The following is a 22,807-nucleotide window of genomic DNA, read 5'->3' as shown; positions in this document are numbered from 1 at the left end:
CGGCTCTCTCTCCATCCACTTCCAGGGCTGACTTTGGAGCGGGAGCGCCGGGTCTGAAGTCAGCTTGTCTCTCATCCGCCCGTTTCCCAAGTTAACGAGATTGTCAGGTGACAGCTGCCACATAAGGACGCGCCTAAGGGCTGGGCCCTGCTGTCCACGCCGTGTCCTCCTGTTAGACAAGCCGGGTCCCGGGCACCAGCAGCGAACTGACCAAATCAGGATCCCATGTGAATCTCTACCTTGGGGAGAGACTGTGACTAAAGCCCAAATCCTCAGCAGCGTGACCCGAGCTGGCTCTGGGGCTTTCCAGCAGTCCGAGTGCATTTGGTGCCCCCAGCCTGATGCCACCCATGGTGCTCTGAGCTCGTGAGGACACGCTGTGGACCCCATCCTCAGAGAGGCCCACACACCAGTGCTGCTCGGTAGCCAGCCCGGAGAGGCAACGTCCTGACCCTGGAGAGGCGAGAGGGGCATTCAGGAGCTTGTCACAAGTGTGACCCCTTGCGCAGCCCGGCCAGGGGGCACACCTTCTAGAAAGCAGAAGCGTGGCAGGCAGTACAAGGAGCCCCCGTGGCCTTGGGTTTGCTGACAGTCATGGGGGCAGGAGAGGGCATGGCGTCCACCCCAGAGAAGGGCACCCCTGCCAGCCGCCCTGCCGAGGACAGAGATGCAGGCCAAAGCTGAGCGTGACCCCAAGAGGGCCCCGCCTGCAGGACCACCGGCTCTGGACAGGGACCAGGGGCTTCGTTAACACAGCTTCTGGACACCAAGCCCACTGGGACGGGGGAGTTATGAACCCGGCTGTCTCTGGACATGATCAAATGAACAGAGGTTCCCAACAGAGGGGACCCGTACCCCAGACCTTGCTGTGACAGCCCCGTGCTGGGGTCTGTTAGAAAGCAGAGCCCTTGCAGCCTGGGGTCTGCAGCAGGGCCCAGACTGGCAAGGGCTTCTGGTGCTGCTCCCTCTCCTCCCAAAGCATCGAAGAGTCCCCCCCAACAGGCTTGCTGGCTGTCAGCCCCTTGAGCCCACCCCTGGGGCGCCATGTGCCGTCAAGGACTGGGGTCTTTGCCGGCTGTGTGTGAGGAGAGCCAGGCCCGGGGAGCCCAGTGCTGGAGACCTGTCCTCCCCAGCCCACCCCGTGCCCCTTCCCGGCTCAGAGCCCACTCTGCCTTCAGGCAGGCAGAGCCAGGACGCCCCAGTGAGGCCAAAGCCTCAGGATGTTTTCCTGCGACCAGCTGGCGGCCCTGAGGGCTTCTAAGGAACCTGCCATCCGTCACTCTGGGCAGCCACTGCCTCATGCCATTTGTCACACTTGCCCCGGTGTGGTTTGGTCATCGTCAGTCACGTGGCAGTGTCAAGGTGCTGGCTTCCTGGGGCCTCCCCCGCTGGCCTCCTGGGAGGCTCTGTCTTGGGGACGCTGTCTTCACCTGAGCAGTGTGAAAACTTTCAGAAGGAAGAACAGAAGTTGACGGGAATACAGGGAGTGCGGCCATGGCGGGGATCCAGGAGAGCCAAGAGCCTTCAGGACATGGGGGGGGCGGAATGCCCAGCAGATTCTCAGATCCCAGAAGCATTAACCCCTTCTGCCTCCACACGCAGAGGCCCGGTCCTTCCCAGAGCACAATGACCAAGCGTGTCGGTTACACTGGGGCACACTGAGAAGGGTCTGTGTGGGCCGCTGGCACTCTGCTTCAGCAGATGTGGGGGACCATGCAGGAGGGACAGAACAAGCCCTCAGGGAGTCTCCTCCAGAGCCAGCATCCGACCCCCATGATGACCCCATCGTTCAACAGGTCAGGGAGGGAGAGCAGCGCTCAGGCAGGCAGCCTGGGGGAAGGGCGGGTGAGACCAGAATCCCCCGGGCCCAGTGGGCCAGCCCCCCAAGATAGGCCGGGTCAGCAGCTGGGACCCCTCAGAGGACAGCCCTCCTTTGACTTTCCAAGAAGGCTTCTCCATGCACAGAACCTTGGCGAATGGGAAGGGAATTACCCTAAGTGTCCCAGAGGCCGCTGGAGCCAGGCTTTCTGGTCCACATCCCGGTCGTGGTGATGTCAGGGTCAACATCAGGGTTCTTCTCACTGCTCCCCTGAGTCTCCAAACAGAAGAAATGGCCCCCCGTAGGCCTCTGGGGCTGGCTTGCTCAACCCTGGGGCCCCGCTGTCTCCTCCACCCCTGCAAGCTCACACAGCAGCCATGGAGCTAGTGTCTGTGGGGGTCCCGCGAGACCCTGACCCCGAAGCTCTGTTCCCAGGGGCCTGTGTCCTCCGGAGAGCCAGGAAGGGGCTGGTCCCCCCAAGGCAGGGAAATGCCACCAGGCCTCAAGCCAGGCACGGGCTCCAGCACCTCTAGACGAGCTGGATGAGGTCGGAGGGACGATGGTTGCAGCGGGCAGCCCTGTTCAGAGGGCCAGAAGGGGTCATGTGGGGCCTGGGGGCTGTGGGTGCCCTGGGCTCTGACCCCCACCTCAGGCCTCCTGTTCTCAGGACCTGGAGCTGCCCCTCTGGACTGACTGTGTCACAGGAGGCCGTCCCTTCCCCCTGAGCCCACCTCCTCACCAGTCTCCTGGGCTGCCCAGGGGAGTGGTGAGACCCCAGGGCAGGTGTCCCTGGGCCCTGGCCCCGAGGGCACTGCTGACTGGGGCCAGGGGGAAGCATCCACAGACCCAGATGTCTGTGCTGTGAGCTGGCAGAGCTCCTGCCAGGCTGCTGGCCTGTGCGTCCACAGATCCCCCCAGCAGACCCCGGAGAGGTGGCTGGCTCGACCCCTCCCAGGTGTGAGCAGGGAGGCCCAGGAGGTGGGTCCGTCCCCAGCAGAGCCTTCCAGCCCTGAGGGCCTGTAGCTACTGCGTTTCCAGAAGGAAACCCGCCTGTGGGGGAGGGGCCTGCAGGGGCCCTGGACCGGCCCAGTGCCACGTGGAGGGGTCCCCGTGCCCTGACCGCCCCCTCCCCCACAGGTTTCCATCTGTCGCACAAGGTCACCAGCGTCGTCCCCGAGAGCGCGCTGCTCATCGTCTTGGGCCTGGTGCTGGGCGGCATCGTCTGGGCCGCTGACCACATCGCCTCCTTCACGCTGACGCCCACCGTCTTCTTCTTCTACCTGCTGCCCCCCATCGTGCTGGACGCCGGCTACTTCATGCCCAATCGGCTCTTCTTTGGGAACCTGGGCACCATCCTGCTGTATGCCGTCGTCGGCACCGTGTGGAACGCGGCGACCACCGGACTGTCCCTCTACGGCGTCTTCCTCAGCGGCCTGATGGGTGAGCGGCCACGGTGTCCACGGGGGTGTTCTGGGGTGGTGGATGCTTGGGACAGGGTCATCCTCGGGGTGGGGTCCTCGGGGCGGGGTCCTGGGGGGTGTTCTTGGGGTGGGCTCTGCAGGAGCAGGGTGTGGCCAGCCCTGCTGAAGGAAACTCAGATACACACAGTCCAGACCAGGAGAGGGTGAGTGTTTGGGGTGACGAACCTCACTGGTGGGTTCACTTACTGCCTTGGTATGTTAAAAAGAAGGTTTAATTAGTAAACAACAAGGTGTCTGGGCATCTCTGGGCCGAGGCTCGTGTCCTGCTTGGGAATGAAATCCTGTCCAACCAGGTTAGCAGGTGGGCAGGGTGGGTGGGACGGCTGAGCAGCTGCCCCTCCCCGCAGGTGGGGTTGGGGCTCACTTCCCTGCACCAGCACCCGGGGTGGGGATGGCCCTCTGGCAGAGGCCAGGTTGAGGGTCTCTGGTAGACACACACCTGAGCACAAAGATTGGGTCGTTCCCCCCAAGCCTGCAGGAGAAGCCTCGCCGGTGGCCGCTGGGTCACGGGGTCTGTGCGTCCACGGCAGCTTCCCCAGCCCGTGTCTCCTGCCATCCATGTTCTTAGCCCTGGCCAAGAGCCGAGCAGCACCCCACCCACCAGGGCGTGAGCCATTATCCACCTGGGAAACTAGAGCAGTTGAGGCCGGGGCTCCCCCCAGGCCTGCACGGGAGAGCACGGCCCACGCTGGGGCTGCTGCCCATCGGTGACGTGGGTCTGCAGCACGAGCTCCTGGCGTTGGTGGCGACCATGGAGAAGTGGGTGTCGGCATCTGGACGCCCGTCTGTGCGCTCAGCCTTGGCCCCAAACATCCTACCTGCGTGGACCAGACTCCTAGGGGTGGGCCCGGACAGTGGTTTCCATGTGACTGAAGGAAGTCTGTACATCGATCCCCGTGGGGGTCAGGGCCTTGGGGCCTTGGTGACAAAGGACATGCGCAGAGAAAAAGAGGCCAAAGGACCCGGGTGGGAATTGTCGCCTCGCCTGGCCCACATGCCATCGCAGGACTTTGTCCTCAGCCCGTGGGAACTTGCACGCCCCTTTGAGTCTCCGAGGCTGTTTGGCACCTTCCCTAGGCCTGACCCGGAGAACTCCCCAGGGTGACACGGGGCTGAACGCGCCCGGCCAGACCTCGTGGGCGAGGAAGCCTCCGGTGCTTTCGGTTGCGTCTATCGGCGACGCCTTTAGATAGCTGGGCCGTAGCTAAGACGACAGGACCCCTCCGGCCCCTGGGCCCAGGGGAAAGTCCCAGGGTTTGGACCAGGAGGCCCCGAGGGGGCCTGTGCTCAGCTCTCGGGACGCAGCTGGCCGAGGGAGGGCATCCGGCAACGTCTTGGAGCAGAACAGCACCCAGGGGCCAGCAAGTCTGTCCTGCCGCCAGACTCCCGGAGCCGGAGCCTGCTGGGGCTGGGGAGCTTGGGCTGTTTCTATAGACCAGCAGGCGGGCTCTGAGGTGCGGCTCAAGGCCAGGGAGCACCCGCCGAGGAAAGGTCAGCCTAGCCCAGGCTACGGGTGGACCCGGCAGTGGGGATCTTGGGTGGACCTCTGGACGGGCCCGCAGGGGGTTGGTCCTGCAGAGGCTCCAGGCCGTCAGTCAGAGAGGCCCCATCAGAGGGGTGTGAGCTGAGGTCTTCTTGGCTGGGGTAGAGACAGGGTCCTGGAGCCCACAGCTGGTTGTCGGGAGCCCACAGTCCAGTCCGGCCCCGGAAGAGTCTGTGGGTGATGGACTCCCACCCGGGAGGAGAGCAGGCTGCTCCTAGAGCTGGGGCACTTGTTGCCTGGACGGCTGGCTTCTAGAATGGACCACCGGTCTGTCAGGGCCTGTGGACGCTGAGAGGCCATCAAGCCGGGAGGCGTTTAAGGAAGGAACACCTCAAAGGGGGATGTGCCTCTGGGAGCCCCTGGCATCTGAAGGCAGAAAGGACTGTTCCCGCCTCCGCCTCACCCACAGCATCTGGTGGTGGGAGAGTGAAACCTGAGAGTCCCATTCCAAAACGGACATTTTAAAGTCACTGGAAGCTGGTTCTAACCTCTGTCACCACTTCAACACCCAGACTGTGGCACTAGGCTGTGGGGTTTTCAGAGCTCACAGGAACCCCCGCTCCAGGGTCCTCCCTCTCCATAGACTCAGCCTTCTCTCAGGGGCCCTGCTGGCCCTGAGGTGGAGCCAGGTTCCTGCGGAAGCCCGCCGTCCTGGACCTGGAGGCAGCCCTTGGCCCTGAAAGGCAGGCGTCCCGCCCGCACGGTTTCCACCTTCCCCAACCCGGAGGGCCTCTGCCACGGCCTAGGCCTGACTGCCCCCTGGGGTCTGTTTAAGCCCACTCAGCCCGGAGAGGAGGTCTTCCTCCAACCAGCCCCCTGAGCGCAGGTGTGTGTCTCGAACAGAGCTGGTACAGGCAACCATAGGCAGTTCCCTGAACTTTTGTCCAGGGAGGACAGCTGCTGGGGTGTGCCTGTCACCCAGAGCGGCTGTGGAGACTGAGTTGGACCTGGAAGGACAGAGAAGTTGGAAAGTGCCTCTCGGCATGACCCTGGGACCACTGTGAGAAGCGAGTCAGGCTGAGCTCTGAGGACCTGCCCTCCCCGGTCCCTTCCTCTCCCTCCCTCCTCTCCCTTCTTCTTCCTCAGACACACCTGGAAACCCCTCCTGTTGGAGGCCCCAGGGTTTCCCCAGACCCTGTGAGGCCTGACCCTCCCTGGCCTCCATCCTTCTCCTCCCCTCAGGCGTGTCCTGGTGGCTCTGATCCGGTCTGAGAAGCCACTTCACAGGGAGGCCGTCCCCCCGCCCCCCGTCAAGCCCCAACTGCCTCCCCAGCACTTACACCCCTGTGGCCCCGGACGGCAGACGGCCCAGGGGAGGGGAGGGAAGAAGAGGGGCGGCCAGTCCCCACTGGGGTGAGACCCACTGTTCCGGAAGGCTGTGGGAGCCCATGGGAGGGCAGCAGGCAGCGTGACCCAGGTTATCAGAGCCGGCCGACCCCAGAGCTAAGAGAATCCAAGTCCCCGTCCTGAGACGCCTCCAACCGAGCCGTCAGCAGGGCAGCGGTCCGAGGCAGGCCCCAAGGCCGAGGGGAGGAAGTGTCCATGGCTCCGAGGTCCTCATTCTTTCCAGGCCCCGAAGGGCTCTCGCTGACGGCGCCGCTGTCTCGCAGGGGACCTGAACGTCGGACTGCTGGACTTCCTCCTGTTCGGCAGCCTGATCGCCGCCGTGGACCCGGTGGCTGTCCTGGCCGTGTTCGAGGAGGTGCACGTCAACGAGGTCCTGTTCATCATCGTCTTCGGGGAGTCGCTGCTGAACGACGCCGTCACTGTGGTGAGCGGGTGCCGGGCGGGCTCTGGGGCTTGGCACTCTGTGACCACAGTGGCCCTTGGTGGAGAGGGCTGAGGAAGCGGCCTGGAGGACACACAGAGGCCGGGCCTGTGTGAGGGCCTGGATCTGCTCGCAGCTCCCACCACAGGTTCTCCCATGCCAGGCCCTGGCCCACGACCTCCCTTGCCTCACAGAGAGGGACTCGTCCCTCTCCCGCCTCATCCATTCTCCCACCTTCGCGGCAGCCATCTGTCAGCCCCACCGCCCGGGTCCCAGAGCAGGACGCCTCTCTGGGTCCAGACTCGATGCCGCCCATTCCCGAGTCCCCGGAGGGAGCCGACGAAGAGGCGAACGGCAAGATCTCCTCAGAACGAAGGAAGGAAGATGGGCGAGCATGGGTCGTGTGCGCGCGAAGGCCGCTCTCTCTTCAGGAGGGAGTGTGGCGGGTCCCCTGCGGGTGGGCAGGGACTGGAGGACCCTCGCTTGGCTTGGGTGCGAGGCTGCAGGCACCGCAGTCGGAGCAGAAGCGTCACAGAACGTGGGGGTGCATCTCAGCAGCCCAAGGCTCGGAATTCTCGAAATCCAGCCCTGATCTGGGCCACGCGCTCCTCCGTGCGAGTGAGCTCTGGGTGACGGAGTGCCCTCCCCACGCAGGCCAGCCGCGCTGCGCTGTGTCTCCCGCAGCTGCTCTGGGCCCGGGGGCGTGGCCCCACCAGCCCCTCGCCCCGTGCCGGGGCTTTGCACGCACAGCAGGCTACGAAGATCTGTCTGTAGCAGTGGCGTCTCCAAGGAACCCCCTCTCCGGTCCCATCAGGGTTCAGGAGACTGGGAAGTCCTAAGGCTGTGCTGCACCTGATTTCTAATGCAGCAGAGAAGAGGTTCTCAGGGGGATGGGGGATTAATTTGGAACTTAATCAGAAATGTAACCCACAGCCCCTCAGACCTTGTGCTGTTCTGTGCCCTGGCCTCGCTTCTCTGTGGAAGCACGAACGCTGGCCGAGCCCTGGAGCTCCCCACACAGCCTACTGGAGGCTCCCTCTCCCCCCGCTGCATTTCCGTGGAGACACCAGAGCCGGGGTCCAGCCCTCAAGGGCCCTGGAGGCCCAGGCCCTGCCCCCCCACCAGTACATCCTCAAGCCCGCCATCCCTCCTGCTGCACACCCTGCCTTTTGGGGTCCTTGGCCCCCTGAAGCAGACCTGGCAAGGCGGGCTTGTGGCCCACAGCAGCCCCTCGGCCTGGCGTGTGGAGTGGCACGTCGTCAGGAGGCCCGGGCAACACAGCAGTGCCAGGCTGAGCCTGGCATATGGTTGTTGAGCTTTTCATCTCGAATATCTTGATGGGTTACAGTTTAAAGATTTTTTTTTTTTTTTTTTGACAGATCATGAATAGGCAGAGAGGCAGGCAGAGAGAGAGAGGAGGAGGAAGCAGGCTCCCCGCTGAGCAGATGCAGGACTCCATCCCAGGACCCTGAGATCATGACCTGAGCTGAAGGCAGAGGCTTTAACCACTGAGCCACCCAGGTGCCCCTTGATGGGTTACAGTTTAAATGAGGACATGCACGTCCTGTCCCACAACCAGGAGTCAGAGCAGTCGTGAAGTCACGAAAAACGAAATTCTGGCTTCATCTAGGAAAACAAAACAGAGTTTTTGGTGGGGGGCTTTGTGCTTTGCTGAGTGCCAGAAAAGGCCAGGTTTGCTTCTGAAGGTTCTGGTTCCTTCTGGAAGGTTCTTCTGCCTCTCCCATCCCACCTGTTGGCTCATCTCTGGCCTTCGTCTTATTGACCATGTTGCCCCATGACGGTTTCCTCTCACTGAATTTTGGTGGCTGCCCCAGGCTGCTCCATCCAGCCCAAGTCCTCAAGGCCTGGGGCCCGAGTCAGGGAGGGCTGACCCGATGTCATGCTTGTCTCTCTGTCACCCCCAGGTCCTCTACAACGTGTTTGAATCTTTCGTGACGCTGGGTGGTGACAAGGTGACTGGCGTGGATTGCGTGAAAGGCATAGGTGTGTGGCTGGTGGGTCCATGCATCTGGGGACTGTGGGGGCCATGTCTCCTCTCCAACATGGGGACGACCTCCAGGCTTTGGCACCAGGCCTGCCTCTGGGACCCACAGCCTGTGTAGGAAAAGGCATTTCCACTTGGAAGCTTCAGTGAGAGTTCCCTCCTGTCCCCAGTGTGATTCAGGCACACAATTTCATTGGGTCCTGGGGAGGCAAGGGCTGCTGTCCCATGAGACCAGAATGTCTGGTTGGAGGATGCGGACCTGGTGTCCTCCGTGGCCCTGAGTGAACATTTCTCTGGGCAGGGACAATGGCAGTCTGGCTGTCCAGGGACAAGCCCGCCCACGGCTGCCTTCTCGGGCTTTCTCCAAGATGGGTGAGGGGGCCCGGCCTCCCTGCTCTCCACGTGCCTGCCGGCCTCTCAGGGGAGGACTGGCCTCTTGTTTGCCGAGTTGTTGGCGCCTCTGTGGGGTTACCAGGCAACCCACGGTGAGGAATGGTCTGGAAGGACAGCCGGCCGGCCGCGCCCACGCGGGCCAGCCGCACCCGGCCACAAAGGGCCTTTCAGGCGGTTCAGCCGGCGCCCTCGCCCGCAGTGTCCTTCTTCGTGGTGAGCCTGGGCGGCACGCTGGTGGGGGTTGTCTTCGCCTTCCTGCTCTCGCTGGTGACGCGCTTCACCAAGCACGTGCGCATCATCGAGCCGGGCTTCGTGTTTGTCATCTCCTACCTGTCCTACCTCACATCCGAGATGCTGTCGCTGTCCGCCATCCTGGCGTGAGTTCTCCACACGCCCACGGCCCAGGCCACCACAGCTGCACGGTGTCCGGCGCCGCAGGGCTGGCGTGCGGGGGCGGGGGGGGGAGGGAGGAGGGAGGGGGAGGGGTAAAGGGGGGAGGGAGGGGCTGTCCCTGTCCACCCTGCCACTTGCTGGTATGGGGGGTGAGCGAGGGGAGGGAGGAGGGGGACGGCCCCTCCCTTCCCAGGGCACTGCCCTCCCGGTCCTCTCAGGCCCCGTCCGCCCGGCCCACTTCCCTGTGAGGGGCGAGCACTCACTCTGGGGGTGAAGAATCTGGTCTATTCAGGTTTTAAACCAGGAGTTGGCGTTTTCACAGAGCTGTCCTTGAGTTCTGCCTACACACAGCCTCTTCTGGGTGCCCCAGGCAGGAGGCTGGCCAACACCCTGTGACCCAAATCTGCCCCAGCAGCCCCTCCCACTCAAGAGCCAGCGGCCAGGGGAGTGTGGAAGACACTGGGGCAGCCCACTGGGTGGCTCAGGGCTCAGGTCTTGGGGTGTGGGGAGGCCCAGCTCCGAGCCAAGGGTCGGTCAGTGCGGGGGGGTGCATGCCCAAGACCCAGGCCACGGCCCCATGCAGACGGAGTCTCGGCCCCCAGGATCACAGCGCGCTCATCCCATCCCCAGCATCACCTTCTGCGGCATCTGCTGCCAGAAGTACGTGAAGGCCAACATCTCAGAGCAGTCGGCCACCACCGTGCGCTACACCATGAAGATGCTGGCCAGCGGGGCCGAGACCATCATCTTCATGTTCCTGGGCATCTCGGCCGTGAACCCCCTCATCTGGAAGTGGAACACGGCCTTTGTGCTCCTGACCCTGGTCTTCATCTCTGTGTACCGGGCTGTTGGTGAGGGTGCTGGGGGATGGTGGGGACGAGGGGGCGTGGGGGACGATGACAGGGATGCCGGGGAGATGGGGAGTAGAGGGGAGTGGGGAGGACGGGGAGGAGGGGACACAATGGGGGATGGGGAGGAGGGGGAGGAGGCACCATGACAGGGATGCTAGGGGGATCCGTGTGTTGGAGGGTGAGGGTCGATGGAGGGGCAGTGGGGATGGAGAGGACAGTGGAAGGTGGACAGTGGGGACCGGCTGTGGGGAGGCTGTGGAGGGTTTGGGGGTCCCTGGGGAGCCGCAGCATGGCCAGGTCATGGGTATCTGCAGTGAAGTTTCAGGCTTGCTTCCTGGTCTTGTCACCTTGAGATGGTGATAGCATAGGTGGAGGGCAGGGTGGAAGGTTCTAGAACCTAGGGGAACCCGTTTGGTTTCCCCTTGACTCACTCTGGATGTCATCGTTGAGGAAGCCGATGGAGGCTCCCGTGAGTTAGGGGGCCTGCTGCCAGCTGTGACCCTTGTGGCCCACTATTGGGGTACGGGCTGGGGTGGGACCACAACCTGCTCTCAGCCTGTCCTCAGTGGGGGCCACCAGAGTGAGACAGGGTCAGTGGTCCTAGGACACGAGGCCTCCTTTGCCACCTGGGTCACAGGGCAGGTCGGACCCGCGGCCGGGAGAGAGCAGGTATGCAGGGAGGGGGTTGTGTGGAGAGCAGGGCCGTGGGGCGCGTTCTCCTGACATGCTCAGCAGGAGCCGGCACCCTCACTGCCACTGCCCGAGCAGGGGATTCGAGGAGGGGGTGAGGCAGCTCCCGGAGAGTGGGGGCGTGGGGGGGGGGGCGCTCAGTGCATCCCTGCCGGCAGGTGTCGTCCTGCAGACCTGGGTCCTGAACCGGTACCGGATGGTGCAGCTGGAGATCATAGACCAGGTGGTCATGTCCTACGGCGGCCTGCGTGGGGCCGTGGCCTTCGCTCTGGTCGTCCTCCTGGATGAGAAGAAGGTGAAGGAGAGGGACCTGTTTGTCAGCACGACCCTCATTGTGGTCTTCTTCACGGTTATCTTCCAGGTACCTGGGTTCCCGCCCCGCCCATCCCCCCGACCAGGCCAGGCCGGCCCTATGCAGGGACCAGCCTCTCCAGCCTCCAGGCCCTAATTGCTTTTTACTATTTTAGTAACTAGGAGCCGTTTTGTAGGTTTTCATGTGGCCCCACAGGGGATGCAGCACGATTTGGTCTAAAAATGTCCTTCCTGTGCTGCCCCGGCTGACGAAGCCCCAGTTAATATTTCGTGGACCAGACGCACACAGGGGCATGTCCCACTTCCCCCCTTGCTCTTGGACAATCTAAGGGAGCTGACTGGGGGCCCTCTGAGCAGGGTCAGGTCCGTGAGCACCGGCGGGTGGCTGTGGACTCACGCTCTGGGGGCTCTGTGGGCTGGGTGGGCCCCCGGGTTGGAGCCTGCCTGCCTACAGGGCGGACCCCCATCTTCCAGGGCCTGACCATCAAGCCCCTGGTGCAGTGGCTGAAGGTGAAGAGGAGCGAACATCGGGAGCCCAAACTCAACGAGAAGCTGCACGGCCGGGTAGTGGGCCAGGGGTGGGTGGGGGTGGGGCACCTGTGTCCCTCCCAGGGATGCTCACCCACTTCTCTCTCCTGCGGAAGGCTTTCGACCACATCCTCTCAGCCATCGAGGACATATCGGGGCAAATTGGACACAACTACCTCCGCGATAAGTACGTGGCCGCAGGTGCCCCTGGCTGGGCTGAAATGGGGACATTTGGAGGCGTGTCTCGCCACTGTCAGCTTCCCTCCCTCTGCCTTTCATGGGAGGACCACAGGGTAGAAAGAGCCGCTGATCTTCCCCGCAAAGCAGCCTCGCAGAGCACTCGCTAACTGAAGAACTCTGCCTTCAGCAGGAGCCAGAAAGTTGCTTGCCTAACTGTCCGAGACTCCCAGCCCTCAGGATTCCTGTTCCCCTACACTCCCTCCTCTCCCTGGGACTGCCCCTCCCCTGGTCCCCCTACTGCCCCTGGAATCTCTCTTCCTGGACACTCTCCTCTAGGAGACCCCCTCCCTCTGGACCCCGTCCTTCCTCTGGGACCCCTCCTCTCCCAGGACCCCCCTGGGGACCCTCTGCCTCTGGGACCCCTCTCCCTCAAGAGCCCGTCATCCTGGATCCCCTCCTTTCCCTGGGGCGCCCCTCCCCTCAGGACTCCCCCAGGCTCCTCCTCCCAGTGGATCCCTCTCTTTCCCCTTCCCCACCCCCTCTTCTGACCCACAGGACCGGCCGTATCCTAACTGGGTTGGATGTAAAGCCTCCTTCCCACCAGCCTGGGTCTCTCCTAGTGTGGGGGCTCAGGGCTTCCTCCTCCCCCAGCCCATGCCTCTGCAGGCAAAATGTGTGCCCCCTTCTCTGTAGCCAGGCCCCCAGGGCCCTGCCCTCACCCAGCCTCGGCCTTTCCAGAAGGCCAGGTAATCAGTTGGAAAGCTTAGCCATGTTGTATTAAATGAGAAAACAGAATCCAGAATTGGACGTACATTCTCGTGGCACACGCCTTCAGATAGGAAGGGAGAACCAGAGCACAGATGAAGAAATAACACCCCTGAGGGTTATTCCTTTTATTTTAAAAGTCACCTTTGTGAGTTTACTTGTTACAGTAAGTGAAAATCAGGGTTGGGGGGGGGGTTGTCTCCTGTGTCTCAGTCCCTGGGAGACCATGTCCCTGCGAGTCTGGACAGTGGGAGGGGCACGCCCCCCACATGCCGCCAGGGTCCTCGTCCTTCCTGGGGCCTTGCCCACAGCCAGTCCACGTGCTGACATCGTGTTGGTTTGCCCCCACAGGTGGTCCAACTTTGATAGGAAATTCCTCAGCAAAATCCTCATGAGACGGTCGGCACAGAAGTCTCGAGATCGGATCCTGAATGTTTTCCACGAGCTCAACTTGAAAGACGCTATCAGCTATGTGGCTGAGGTACCGGAACATTCCGTCTGCTCTCCTGTCAGAGTCTCTGGCTGAGGCAACACCCCGCCATGGGTGCGGACAGCCGCTGGGGTCTGGGGCAGCGGGCCAGGGAGGGAAGGCCCTGCACCCCGAGGCCCAGGCAGGAGCGCGCTGGGACTGCCAAAGTTCACCACGTGAAGCTCCTGGGTCCTCCAGCACCGGAGGACGGCCATGGGAGCTGAGGCACAGAGGCCTCCCTGTGGCCCTCGGGACGCTTGTGGTCTGGTGGGTCTGAGACGGAGAGCAAGCAGGGCGTACGGAGTCGAGCCCCTCGACATGTAGGCGCACACACGTTCACACATGTCCACGCACGCACTGCCACGGACACGGAGAAAGCAGGAAGGAGGTCGTGCATCCTGTGGGGTCACAGGGGACACACCTGCGAACAGGCTGTGGTTCTAAGGCCCCTGCAGGTGAGCACAGACAGAACACCTGCCTTCTGTAGGTAAACGAATCCACCTCACGTGTTCGGGGCTGAGGGGCCAGAGGGGTCTCCCCACTAAGCAGCAGCGTGGGGTCAGTGAGGGGCTCGGGGAGCCTACGGCCGATGAGGATGAGGGACCAGCCTGCCCCACAGGCTGCACGGTGACACTCCGGACCTCACTGTCTCAGAGGCTGCACCAGCCCACAGCCACTCAGTCAGGACTCGGGAGGCGTCCTAGCAGGTGTCAGGACTCCTCCTGTGACACACAGTCCAGCTGGCCCCTCCCCAGGGGCCACACGCCTCCAGGCAGTGCACACGTGTGACAGTGACCTGCCCTTTGCCTTGATCAGCCGGCTGCCTTTGCCCCATATGTATGCCGTGGGCCCCGAGGTCACCTGGCGCCTCACCAGCCTGGGCCTACTCAGCCTGGGGAGCTAGGGACTTGCACGTCCATCCCAGCAAACCTCACGGACCTCATCCAGGGGGCACAGCCAGGGCCCTGGAAGCATCTGTTCCTTCAAAGGGGAGCGTGAGTCCTGTCTCCAGTGGGCTTGTCCACACCAAACGTACAGCCTGATGCCCCAACACAACCAGGGGTCCCTCCAAGACAGACGGACGCAGGGGAAGGGGCCTCTATACCATCGGCCAAGCTAATGTCCGTGTGCTCCCCCTGGAGCCCCAGCCCACAAGCCCCAGGCACTGGGAGGGACGAGGTCCTCTGCTGTCTGCACCTCTGGCCCTGGGCTGGGCGGTGCTGTGCTCAGATCTCTGCTCTTTGGCTCTGCAGAGGCTTCTGTGTCCTCTGAGCCTGGATGGACGGGCAGGAGGGCTGTCCTGCCAGTGTGCACAGTGACGTCCCCTTCTGCTGGCGAGCCCTGTCTCTTGTGGGCGCCCAGATGCCCCTCCCCCACGTGAGAGATGCAGGCTGCGGGCAGTGTCCCCATCGAGCAGCACACTGACTGCCCCCCTCCAACGACACGGGCTCCTCCCTGCTCAGGACTGGCTCTGCCTACAGCCAGGATGGCATGTGCTCCTGGGCTGGACCTCTGGGCCTCCTGCCCTGCCACATCGGGCCCTGACCCTGGTGCCCTCCCAGCCCCATGCCCACCCTGAGGAGTCCCTGCTCTCTTCCAGTGGCCCCTTTGGCCCCATACTCCCACCCAAGGAGAGTGGCTGTTTTCAACTTTTGTTCACGTTGGGCTTGGCTCTATGTAACCTTAGTCTCATTCAGTTCTGGACAGAGGCCTGGGGGTTCCCCTCTCAGGGCAGCCGGGTGGGAGTCCCCATTGGGGACAGGGGACACCTCCCCAGTCTGGGGGGAGTGGCAATGTTTCCCGATACCCTATGCCTACTGAGGGTCTGGGATGAATGATCCATGGTCCTGTCTTCATTTTCCCCTTCCACCCACCAGCTGCCAACTCAGCATGGCCTTACCAGCTCTCTCCAAGGGCCAGCGGTCGCCCAGCATCAAGGCACTCCACGGTGCGGGCTGATCAGCTCTGTCCTCCCCACAGGGAGAGCGCCGTGGGTCCCTGGCCTTCATCCGTTCCCCCAGCACCGACAACATGGTCAACGTGGACTTCAGCACACCACGGCCCTCAACCGTGGAGGCCTCTGTCTCCTACCTCCTGTACGTGCTCCCGTTCCCCTGGGGTTCCGCCAGAAGAGGCCCCCCCCACCGGCCTGGCCCCTTCCGCCATGACCCGGGAGGCTGCTCTGGGCAGGGGTCTCACCTGACCCACACATCCCAGGCCCTCCCGGTCACAGGCAGCAGGGCCCCTGTGGACAGTCAGTAGCCTGTGGGCCTCTGGGGGCCCCTGAGAGTCATAAGCAGGTGGAGTCGAGGCCCTGGACTGGACCCCAGGATCTAGGTGTTTCCTGCTACAAACGCACCTGTAGGAAATGTCAGCATCTGTCTGATGGGAGACAGAGAGGAGAGGGTGCTGGCAGGACCAGACAGAGATCTGGGGCCGAGGCCTCACCCTAGCCACCCCTCCCTCCGTGGGGCCCAGGCCATGGGCCTCCTGCTCTGTCATGCTGCACAGCGGGGGCTGGGCCAGCTGGGGGAGGCATGCGGAGGGCAGGGGGCACTGGGTATGTGTGGGGCTCCCGCGGGGTCAGTCCCAGGACCAGCCTCCTAGGGTTGGTGGCGCCCAGGCTCAGGGGTCAAGGGCAGGGCAGGTGGGCGATCACAGCGGCCCCCATGCAGGAGGGAGAACGTGAGTGCGGTGTGCCTGGACATGCAGTCGCTGGAACAGAGGAGGAGGAGCATCCGTGACACGGAGGACACGGTCGCGCACCACACCCTGCAGCAGTACCTGTACAAGCCTCGGCAGGAGGTGGGCGCATGGGGTGGGTGGGGGGGTACAGAGCCCGGGCCCTCCTCCGCCGGGACGGCCTCAAGGGCTGGCAGGAGGAGGGGGCTCAGCCTCGCCACTGGGTGCCTGGGTGCTCTCGCCCCTGCGTCCATCTGGCTGGGGACACTAGTGGGGCCATGAGGCTGGGAGCGGCCCGTGCGAGGTGCCCCTACTGTGACCGTCCGGCGGCCTCTCCCCCAGTACAAGCATCTCTACAGTCGGCACGAGCTGACCCCAAATGAAGACGAGAAGCAGGACAAGGAGATCTTCCACAGGACCATGCGGAAGCGCCTGGAGTCCTTCAAGTCCGCCAAGCTGGGCATCAACCCGAACAAGAAGGCGGCAAAGCTCTACAAGAGGGAGCGCGCCCAGAAACGGGTGAGGGCAGGGGGCACGCGGCTGTTGGCAGAGGGACTTGGGGTGCCCTGGGGCTTGGGGTCACCCCAGGGCACCCGAGGGACAGGCCCGGTGGGCGCTCTGCACTGGAACCACTCACAGGGCAGGACGGGCCCCGGAGGGCTCCGGGCAGCGCAGCAGGGGCTCGTCTGGGACCGGCTGGGGCGGTCGGGGTCTGGGTGTCGCTGTGCCCCTTTAATAGTTTCCTTTTGTTTCTCAGAGAAACAGCAGCATTCCCAATGGGAAACTGCCCCTGGAGAGCCCCATGAACAATTTCACCATTAAGGAGAAAGGTACTGGGGGAAGCACAGTGGAGTGCTCACCAGCAGGGCCCAGAGACACAGGCGATGGGGCAGGAGGGGCCCAGAGTGCTGTCCTGCCAGAGACCCTTCCCCCTGGCAGCCAGGACCCTCCATGGGGTCCCCCGGTCCCACCCTGGGCAGAGGGCTGCTGCAGGAGGAGCGGGGACTGCAGGGCTGGACACGCACCCTGGCTCCCATGTCGGGGGGAAGACCAGCCGCGGCAGCTTCACTCTGCCCGCCCTGTGCTGACATGGCCATCCGGGCACTGCCAGCCAGCAAGCGGCCCAGAAGAGTGTAGGGAGCACTGTGTGTGTGATGACATTGTGGCCTGGTGACAGCCCTCGGGGTGCTCTGCAAGGGAGTCAGGGGCACGACACTGGTGGCTGTGTGCCCAGTCCCCTTCCCTCATGCTGCCCTCCCTTGCCACCAGATTTGGAACTTTCAGACCCCGAGGAGGCCCCGGACTATGGTGCTGAAATGGGTGGGGGGATCGAGTTCCTGGCAAACATCACACAAGACACCACGGCCACAGACTCCCCGTCAGGTGAGAGGTGGGGTCAGCCCTCCCTGGGCCGCAGATGTGAGCATGGTCATTGGTCGCTGATGGGCACCGCGGGACCTGGGAGGCCTAGTGCTGGGTCCATGTGGGTGTGAGTTCTGGGGGGGCGGGGCACAGGGTCTCTGCTCCAGAGAAGGAAGCGGTTGAGTGTCCTGCCTGCTGCGCAGAGAGAGACAGAATGGGGTGCAAGGCCTGGAACCCCAGAGACCTTCCAGGTGACCTTCTGGGTGTCGGGGGCAGGACCAGCTGACGTCAGACACCGAGGGCAGCGCCCTCCCTCCCTGCCGTCCCAGGTTCAGCTGGGAATCTGATCAGCCGCTGCCCTTTCTCCTAGGAATTGACAACCCCGTGTTCTCCCCGGATGAGGACCTGAGCATCCTCTCCAGGGTGCCACCCTGGCTGTCCCCTGGGGAGACGGTGGTGCCCTCCCAGAGGGCGCGTGTGCAGATCCCCTGCTCTCCAGGCAACTTCCGCCGCCTGGGGCCCTTCCGCCTCAGCAACAAGTCCGTGGACTCCTTTCTGCAGGCTGATGGCCCCGAGGAGCAGCCCCACACGACCCTCCCTGAGTCCACGCACATGTAACTCCTGACCCCGCCCACCCACCTGACACGCGCTCTCTCCTCAGCTCCTCCCCTAGCCAGCTGCCTCTCTGGCTCTGGACCTGAACTTCTGCAGACTCTCTCCAGCAACTCTTACTCCTTCTCAGCCTCTTTTCCAGCTGCGCATTCCCTAGGACGTCGGTCTGAGTCGCAGCCTGTCCCCGAGATGTCGGGACCCAGAGCTGTTTGAGGATCTCTTTAGCCCCTGTGCTAAGCCCGTGAATCTAAGTCTTGAGCTCAGAGGGAACTGAGCGCAGGGCTGGGTGGGGGCTGCATGGGAAGGGGAACAACTGTTTCTGTCCCTAAAAGCCCTGGGGCTTTGTGAAAAGTCCATGTGACAGAAGTGAATCCAGAAGAGCAACAGGTCCCTTTCAACCTCATACAGAGAGGAGCTCAGAGCAAGGGTACAGGGAAGTGGAGGGCAGGCCAGTAGCCAGCCAAGCAGGCCAGCATCTCTCTCAGGAGAGAAGTCAGGGGGTGGGGGTGGGGGTGAGGGGGTAAGGCAGGGGTAGAGGCAGGGGGTAGTGAGGGGCAAGGCAGGGTTGGGAGGTAGTGGGGAGGCACCTGTTCAGCAGGGGCTTCCAGGCCTTCTTGCTGGGTCCCTAGAAGCTGCTGTCCCCACTTTACCTTCCGTAGGGAAGAGGGTTCACACCTTTGTGCAAAGTTTTGGGTTCATTTCACGTTTCCTTTGGGTGTTTGGGTGCACTTGGGAGGAAACAGGAAGCAGACCTTACCCCCCAGCCCAGGAGGGGCTCTCACAAAGGCACTTTCCCATGCATTTCAACCGAAGCAGGACCTCCTTGTTCTTCTCTCCTGTGGTTGCTTGGAGAGGGTGTCCACCAGTCCGGCTGAGGAGAGGCGGTCCAGGCCTGCAGGGTGGGCTGCCTGGGGCGGCATTCTCTTTATGCTTGAAGCCGACTTTCTCGACTTTCTCGGGATGTTCCAGGGACTGAGAGTTTGCGGGAAACACCTGTGGGCGGGGCGTCTGTCTGGTGCTTCCGCTGCTCCTCTGCCTCTTCCTGGCTTCTGCCTCTGAACCCCCTAACCTACTCTTCCTTGAACCTCCTTGAACCTCGAACCACTCTCTTCTTTGAACCCTGCTTGTCCTAGAGCGGGGCACTGTGAGTCTGGAGAGGCCCTGTGGCCATGACCATTCCTGCGCAGGGGGGCTGTATCCCGCGGGCCTGACACGGAGCAGCAGCCTGTGGTAGGGGAGCCCGTCGCGGGGGGGGGGGGGGGGGGGGGGGGGGGGGGGCTGCAGAGGCAGGTCTTCAGCCGACCCTGTCACTGTGGACCTTGCTGGCCACATGGCCAGGGCATGGCCTTTGAGTGTCCCGCAGCATTCCAGGTAGTGGGGGCGGGGCGCAGGCTGGGTGTGTTGGGCCCCTCCAGGCTGCGCAGCCGCCCTGGAAGATTAGCGGGAAGGTTCCAGGGCCTGGACTGTCCCTGTGAGTCCTGTACCTGCGCAGGGGCGGTGGTGGTCTCCAGAGGCGGGGCCGCCAGCAGTCACCTGGGAAGGCCGGTGATGCCCCCGGCCCGCAGGCCTGCTCCGGCTTTTGGCCAACCCAGGAAGTCATGACCTCCGTGCGATTTGTGCGGAAGGCCTGACAGTCCGGCTCGGCCCGGGAGCCTCACCAGCGCCGCCGCCTGGGTCTCCCCTGCACCCCGGGCCCCCCGCCAGGTGCCCTCTGCGCTCACGCCGTCCTCTCCCGCAGGTGACACGGGCTCCGACGTGCCGCTGACCGGACGCTCGTCCCCTCCCGCCGCCGAGAAGCCCCCGCTCCCCGCGCGGTCCCCGCGCCCGCGCGCCCTGAGCCCGGCCGCGCCCGCCGACGGCCCGCCCGCCGAGGCCCCGCCCACCGGCGCCCCGCCCACCGCCCCGCCCGACCGCGAGCCCGGCGCCGGGCCGGAGCGCCGCGGGCTCCCGGGCGCGCATGCGCGGTCGGCGGCGGCGCGCCGCGTGCACAGCCGTCGCTCTTTCCAGCGGCCCCGCGCGCGCCGCCGCCCCGCGCTACTGAAGCTCGCGTCCCTGCAGCCCTCGTGCCACGCGCCACCGCACGCGCTGGAGCAGGAGGAGACGCCGCTGTGACGCCCTGGCCCCGGGGTCTCCCGCGGCCGGGGTCTAGGTGAGGGTTTAGAATCCGTCCCGGGGGACCGCGTGTGCCACCGGGCCTGACCCTCGGAATTCCCGGGAGCCACCTGCAGAGAGGCCCCTGTGGGCGACGGAGGGGACCGTGGCAGAGCCTCTTCCTGCTGCCGCGCGGTCTGGGCCCGTGCCTTTGCCCGGACACTCGGCCGTGGGTCCTACTGGGCGCCTGCCCCGGTTTTGAACCCAGCCGGCCCTTGTGTGTTACTGTCAGCCCTGACTTAGCCTCAGGAAGGGCCCTGGGTCCCCAGAAGTGGGCTCCGTGTTCGAGGTCTTGCCGTTTTGTGTCCACGCTCTCATCTGCACTGCCAGGGACACGGAGACTGGGTGCCCGCCCAGGATTCCTGGCTCTCACCCCCAGGGAGGCAGGAGCCCAGGTTCCAGGAGCAATCTGCGGCCGAGGGGCCGGCCCTGTGTGCTGTCCTAGCGTACACTTTCTGGTTCTCTGAACTACCTGTCACCTTAGGGACACCTTAGGTACAACTGCAGACACGTTTGTCCTTTTTGTGTTGTAACTTCCAGAGCTCAGCACGGGCCTGACTCTGGCCCAGGCATCAGTGTGGCAGCCCCTGGGTTCCAGGTGTTACCCCATGCCCAAACACCTGGTCTCTGGCCTTAGTTGTCCCACCTGCTGCAAGGAGATGGCCGGGCCGTCCGAAGGTTGCACTGGCCATGTGGGCAGGTCTACACAGCTCCAGCTGAATGCAGGGAGCCTTCACATAGCAAGCAGCTTACTGGGGCCAGGGCCAGGTGGGGCGGGGACCTGCTGTTTCATGGAGAGCCAAGGGACTTGGAGCAGGGCTCAGACCTTCATAGGACCTCTGGGCCTACCCTGAGAATGCTGTAGCACAGACCCCTTCTCAACCCCTCCAGGGTCTCAGGGACATGGCCTTGGGCAGAGCTGCACCCTCCCCCGCCCCCCGATCCTCTGGAGGGAGACCACTGTCTGGCTGTCCTGTGGGGGGAGCAGATGAGAGGGTGCGGTGAGGTGGCTGCCACAGTGATCCAGGAGAGGCCCTCATCCGTCCTTGCCTGTTGCTCAGACAGGGTTTTGTGGGAGGAAGAGGTAATAAAGATCAGAGGGATGAGGGCCTTCAGACGGACACTCCTAGAAGCTCTTCTAAAGAAGCCCAGCTCAGCCCTGCTCAGGAGAGAGAGTGCTGCACTGTGACTGAGTTCTGTTGATGCAAATTGTCACAGCCATCACGGGCGAGGCCTGATAGCTCTCCAGTGTTTTCATAGTGCACACTGAGACCCTGGCGAGAAAGTGTGCGATCTGCTGTTCATACCTTTGCTGTTGAGAAATACAAGGGACAGTCACTGGGGCATCTGCTCAGCAGCACAAAGCTCTTGACCCTGAGAGCAGATCTGCCCATCGCCTAAGTCACACACACAGGTGGGGAGGGGGGCGGGTTTCGTAGTTCTTCCCCACACTGTGCAACCATTCTGACCCACTCCGTGAGCACAGAATCCAGCCATTATCGGGGCCACAAAACCTGCCGGTTAGTGACCCGACAGACTGCCCCCAGGCCAGCCTGGTCACCAAGCCACAGCATCCAAGCACACCTCCAGGAAGGCGTCCACTGCAGCCAGGTCAGACTAGGGCCCGCCGCCTAGGGCGCCCCAGGAAGAGTCCGCAGCCCAGCTGGTCCGGCATCTCGCTGCCTTAACCACTCACCTGGATCACTGGACCTGGACCCCATGCCCCACTGCAGAGCTAGAGGCTGAGCCAGGGAGAGCGGCTCACAGGCATGTCCTTCAACCCCAGAAAGAGTAAACCCAGGGTCTTGAGGCTCAGCTCTCAGCTGGTGTTTTCTGTCCTGGATGGGCCCAGGGCCGAGTGCAGCCCTAGAGGAGCTGCAGTTCCAGGTGGGAAAGCTCCCAGCAGAGCCCCACATGCCAGTGCTCCTGAGAGCTGTGGTGTTTCCTCCGTGGACAGCCTTACACAGGCTTGTGATGTGGACACACTTCATAAATGAGAACCCTAGCTACTCTTGTCATTGTAAAACAGAATGTAAACAAAGTCTCATGAATGTATTTCCTTAGGAAAACTGTTGTAAAACTTTTTATTATAAAAGAATTCCTATTTATTTAACGCTGAACTTTGGCCTACTTTCTGGTAGACTGTAAAGAACACAAAGATAGGAGTTGCTCTTTCACTTGTGTTTTCTTGAGAATGATTTTGTCACAGTGCTTATATACTGTGTGCCAGTGAGTCGTCATCTGTCGTGAAAGGAGATTTAAAGAATTTCATTGGAACTTGATATGTTAAGTTAGGAGTGGTGTAAATTGCATATGTTAATTTTATGAATGTAATCTTCGTCAAATTTTGTGAATGTAATCTTTGTCAAATTTTGTGTAATTGTGATCACAGAACAATGTGCCTTACAGCGTTGGGCATGCTGGGCAGGGGCCCCGCCCAGACCCTGTCACACCCACATGATCTGGTCTATTAAAGATGTTTTAAGGCGGAGCGCCTGGGTGGGTCAGTGGGTTAAAGCCTCTGCCTTCAGCTTGGGTCATGGTTTCAGGGTCCTGGGATTGAGCCCACAACAGGCTCTCTGCTCAGCAAGGAGCCTGCCTCCCCCCTCTCTCTGCCTGCCTCTCTGCCTACTTGTGATCTCTGTCTGTCAAATAAACAAATAAAAAAATCTTAAAAAAAAAAGATGTTTCAGGGCACTTTGGGTGGTAACTGTGAGCAATCACATCAGGAGAATGTAAGACGCGGTCTGCTGTAGGCGAACCGTGCTCTGGCTCTAAAGTTAACATTGACGTCTGTGTGTGC

General features: G+C 62.8%; 1 protein-coding gene across 2 annotated transcripts in view; it reads left to right on the top strand.

The window, feature by feature from the left end:
* SLC9A3 (solute carrier family 9 member A3) overlaps window positions 1–22,607 on the top strand; it is a 45,188-nt gene extending 22,581 nt beyond the window's left edge. Inside the window, exons 2-17 of one of the 2 annotated variants that reach the window (XM_047730171.1) lie at window positions 2,957–3,259; window positions 6,454–6,614; window positions 8,537–8,615; window positions 9,209–9,386; window positions 10,033–10,253; window positions 11,102–11,304; window positions 11,730–11,819; window positions 11,900–11,970; window positions 13,080–13,209; window positions 15,178–15,293; window positions 15,873–16,002; window positions 16,222–16,398; window positions 16,637–16,709; window positions 17,149–17,262; window positions 17,612–17,855; window positions 19,592–22,607. In XM_047730171.1, coding sequence (XP_047586127.1) covers window positions 2,957–3,259; window positions 6,454–6,614; window positions 8,537–8,615; window positions 9,209–9,386; window positions 10,033–10,253; window positions 11,102–11,304; window positions 11,730–11,819; window positions 11,900–11,970; window positions 13,080–13,209; window positions 15,178–15,293; window positions 15,873–16,002; window positions 16,222–16,398; window positions 16,637–16,709; window positions 17,149–17,262; window positions 17,612–17,855; window positions 19,592–19,595 — 2,294 coding nt within the window. In that variant the 3' untranslated portion in view covers window positions 19,596–22,607. Of the gene's footprint in view, window positions 1–2,956; window positions 3,260–6,453; window positions 6,615–8,536; window positions 8,616–9,208; window positions 9,387–10,032; window positions 10,254–11,101; window positions 11,305–11,729; window positions 11,820–11,899; window positions 11,971–13,079; window positions 13,210–15,177; window positions 15,294–15,872; window positions 16,003–16,221; window positions 16,399–16,636; window positions 16,710–17,148; window positions 17,263–17,611; window positions 17,860–19,591 lie in introns of those variants that run through there. The other variant, XM_047730172.1, reaches the window with a different exon arrangement.
* The last annotated feature ends 200 nt before the right edge of the window (window positions 22,608–22,807 follow it).

This window comes from Lutra lutra, chromosome 5 (assembly GCF_902655055.1).
Source record: "Lutra lutra chromosome 5, mLutLut1.2, whole genome shotgun sequence".
Taxonomy (NCBI): Eukaryota; Metazoa; Chordata; class Mammalia; order Carnivora; family Mustelidae; genus Lutra; species Lutra lutra.
This window is presented reverse-complemented; position numbering and strand designations above follow the sequence as displayed.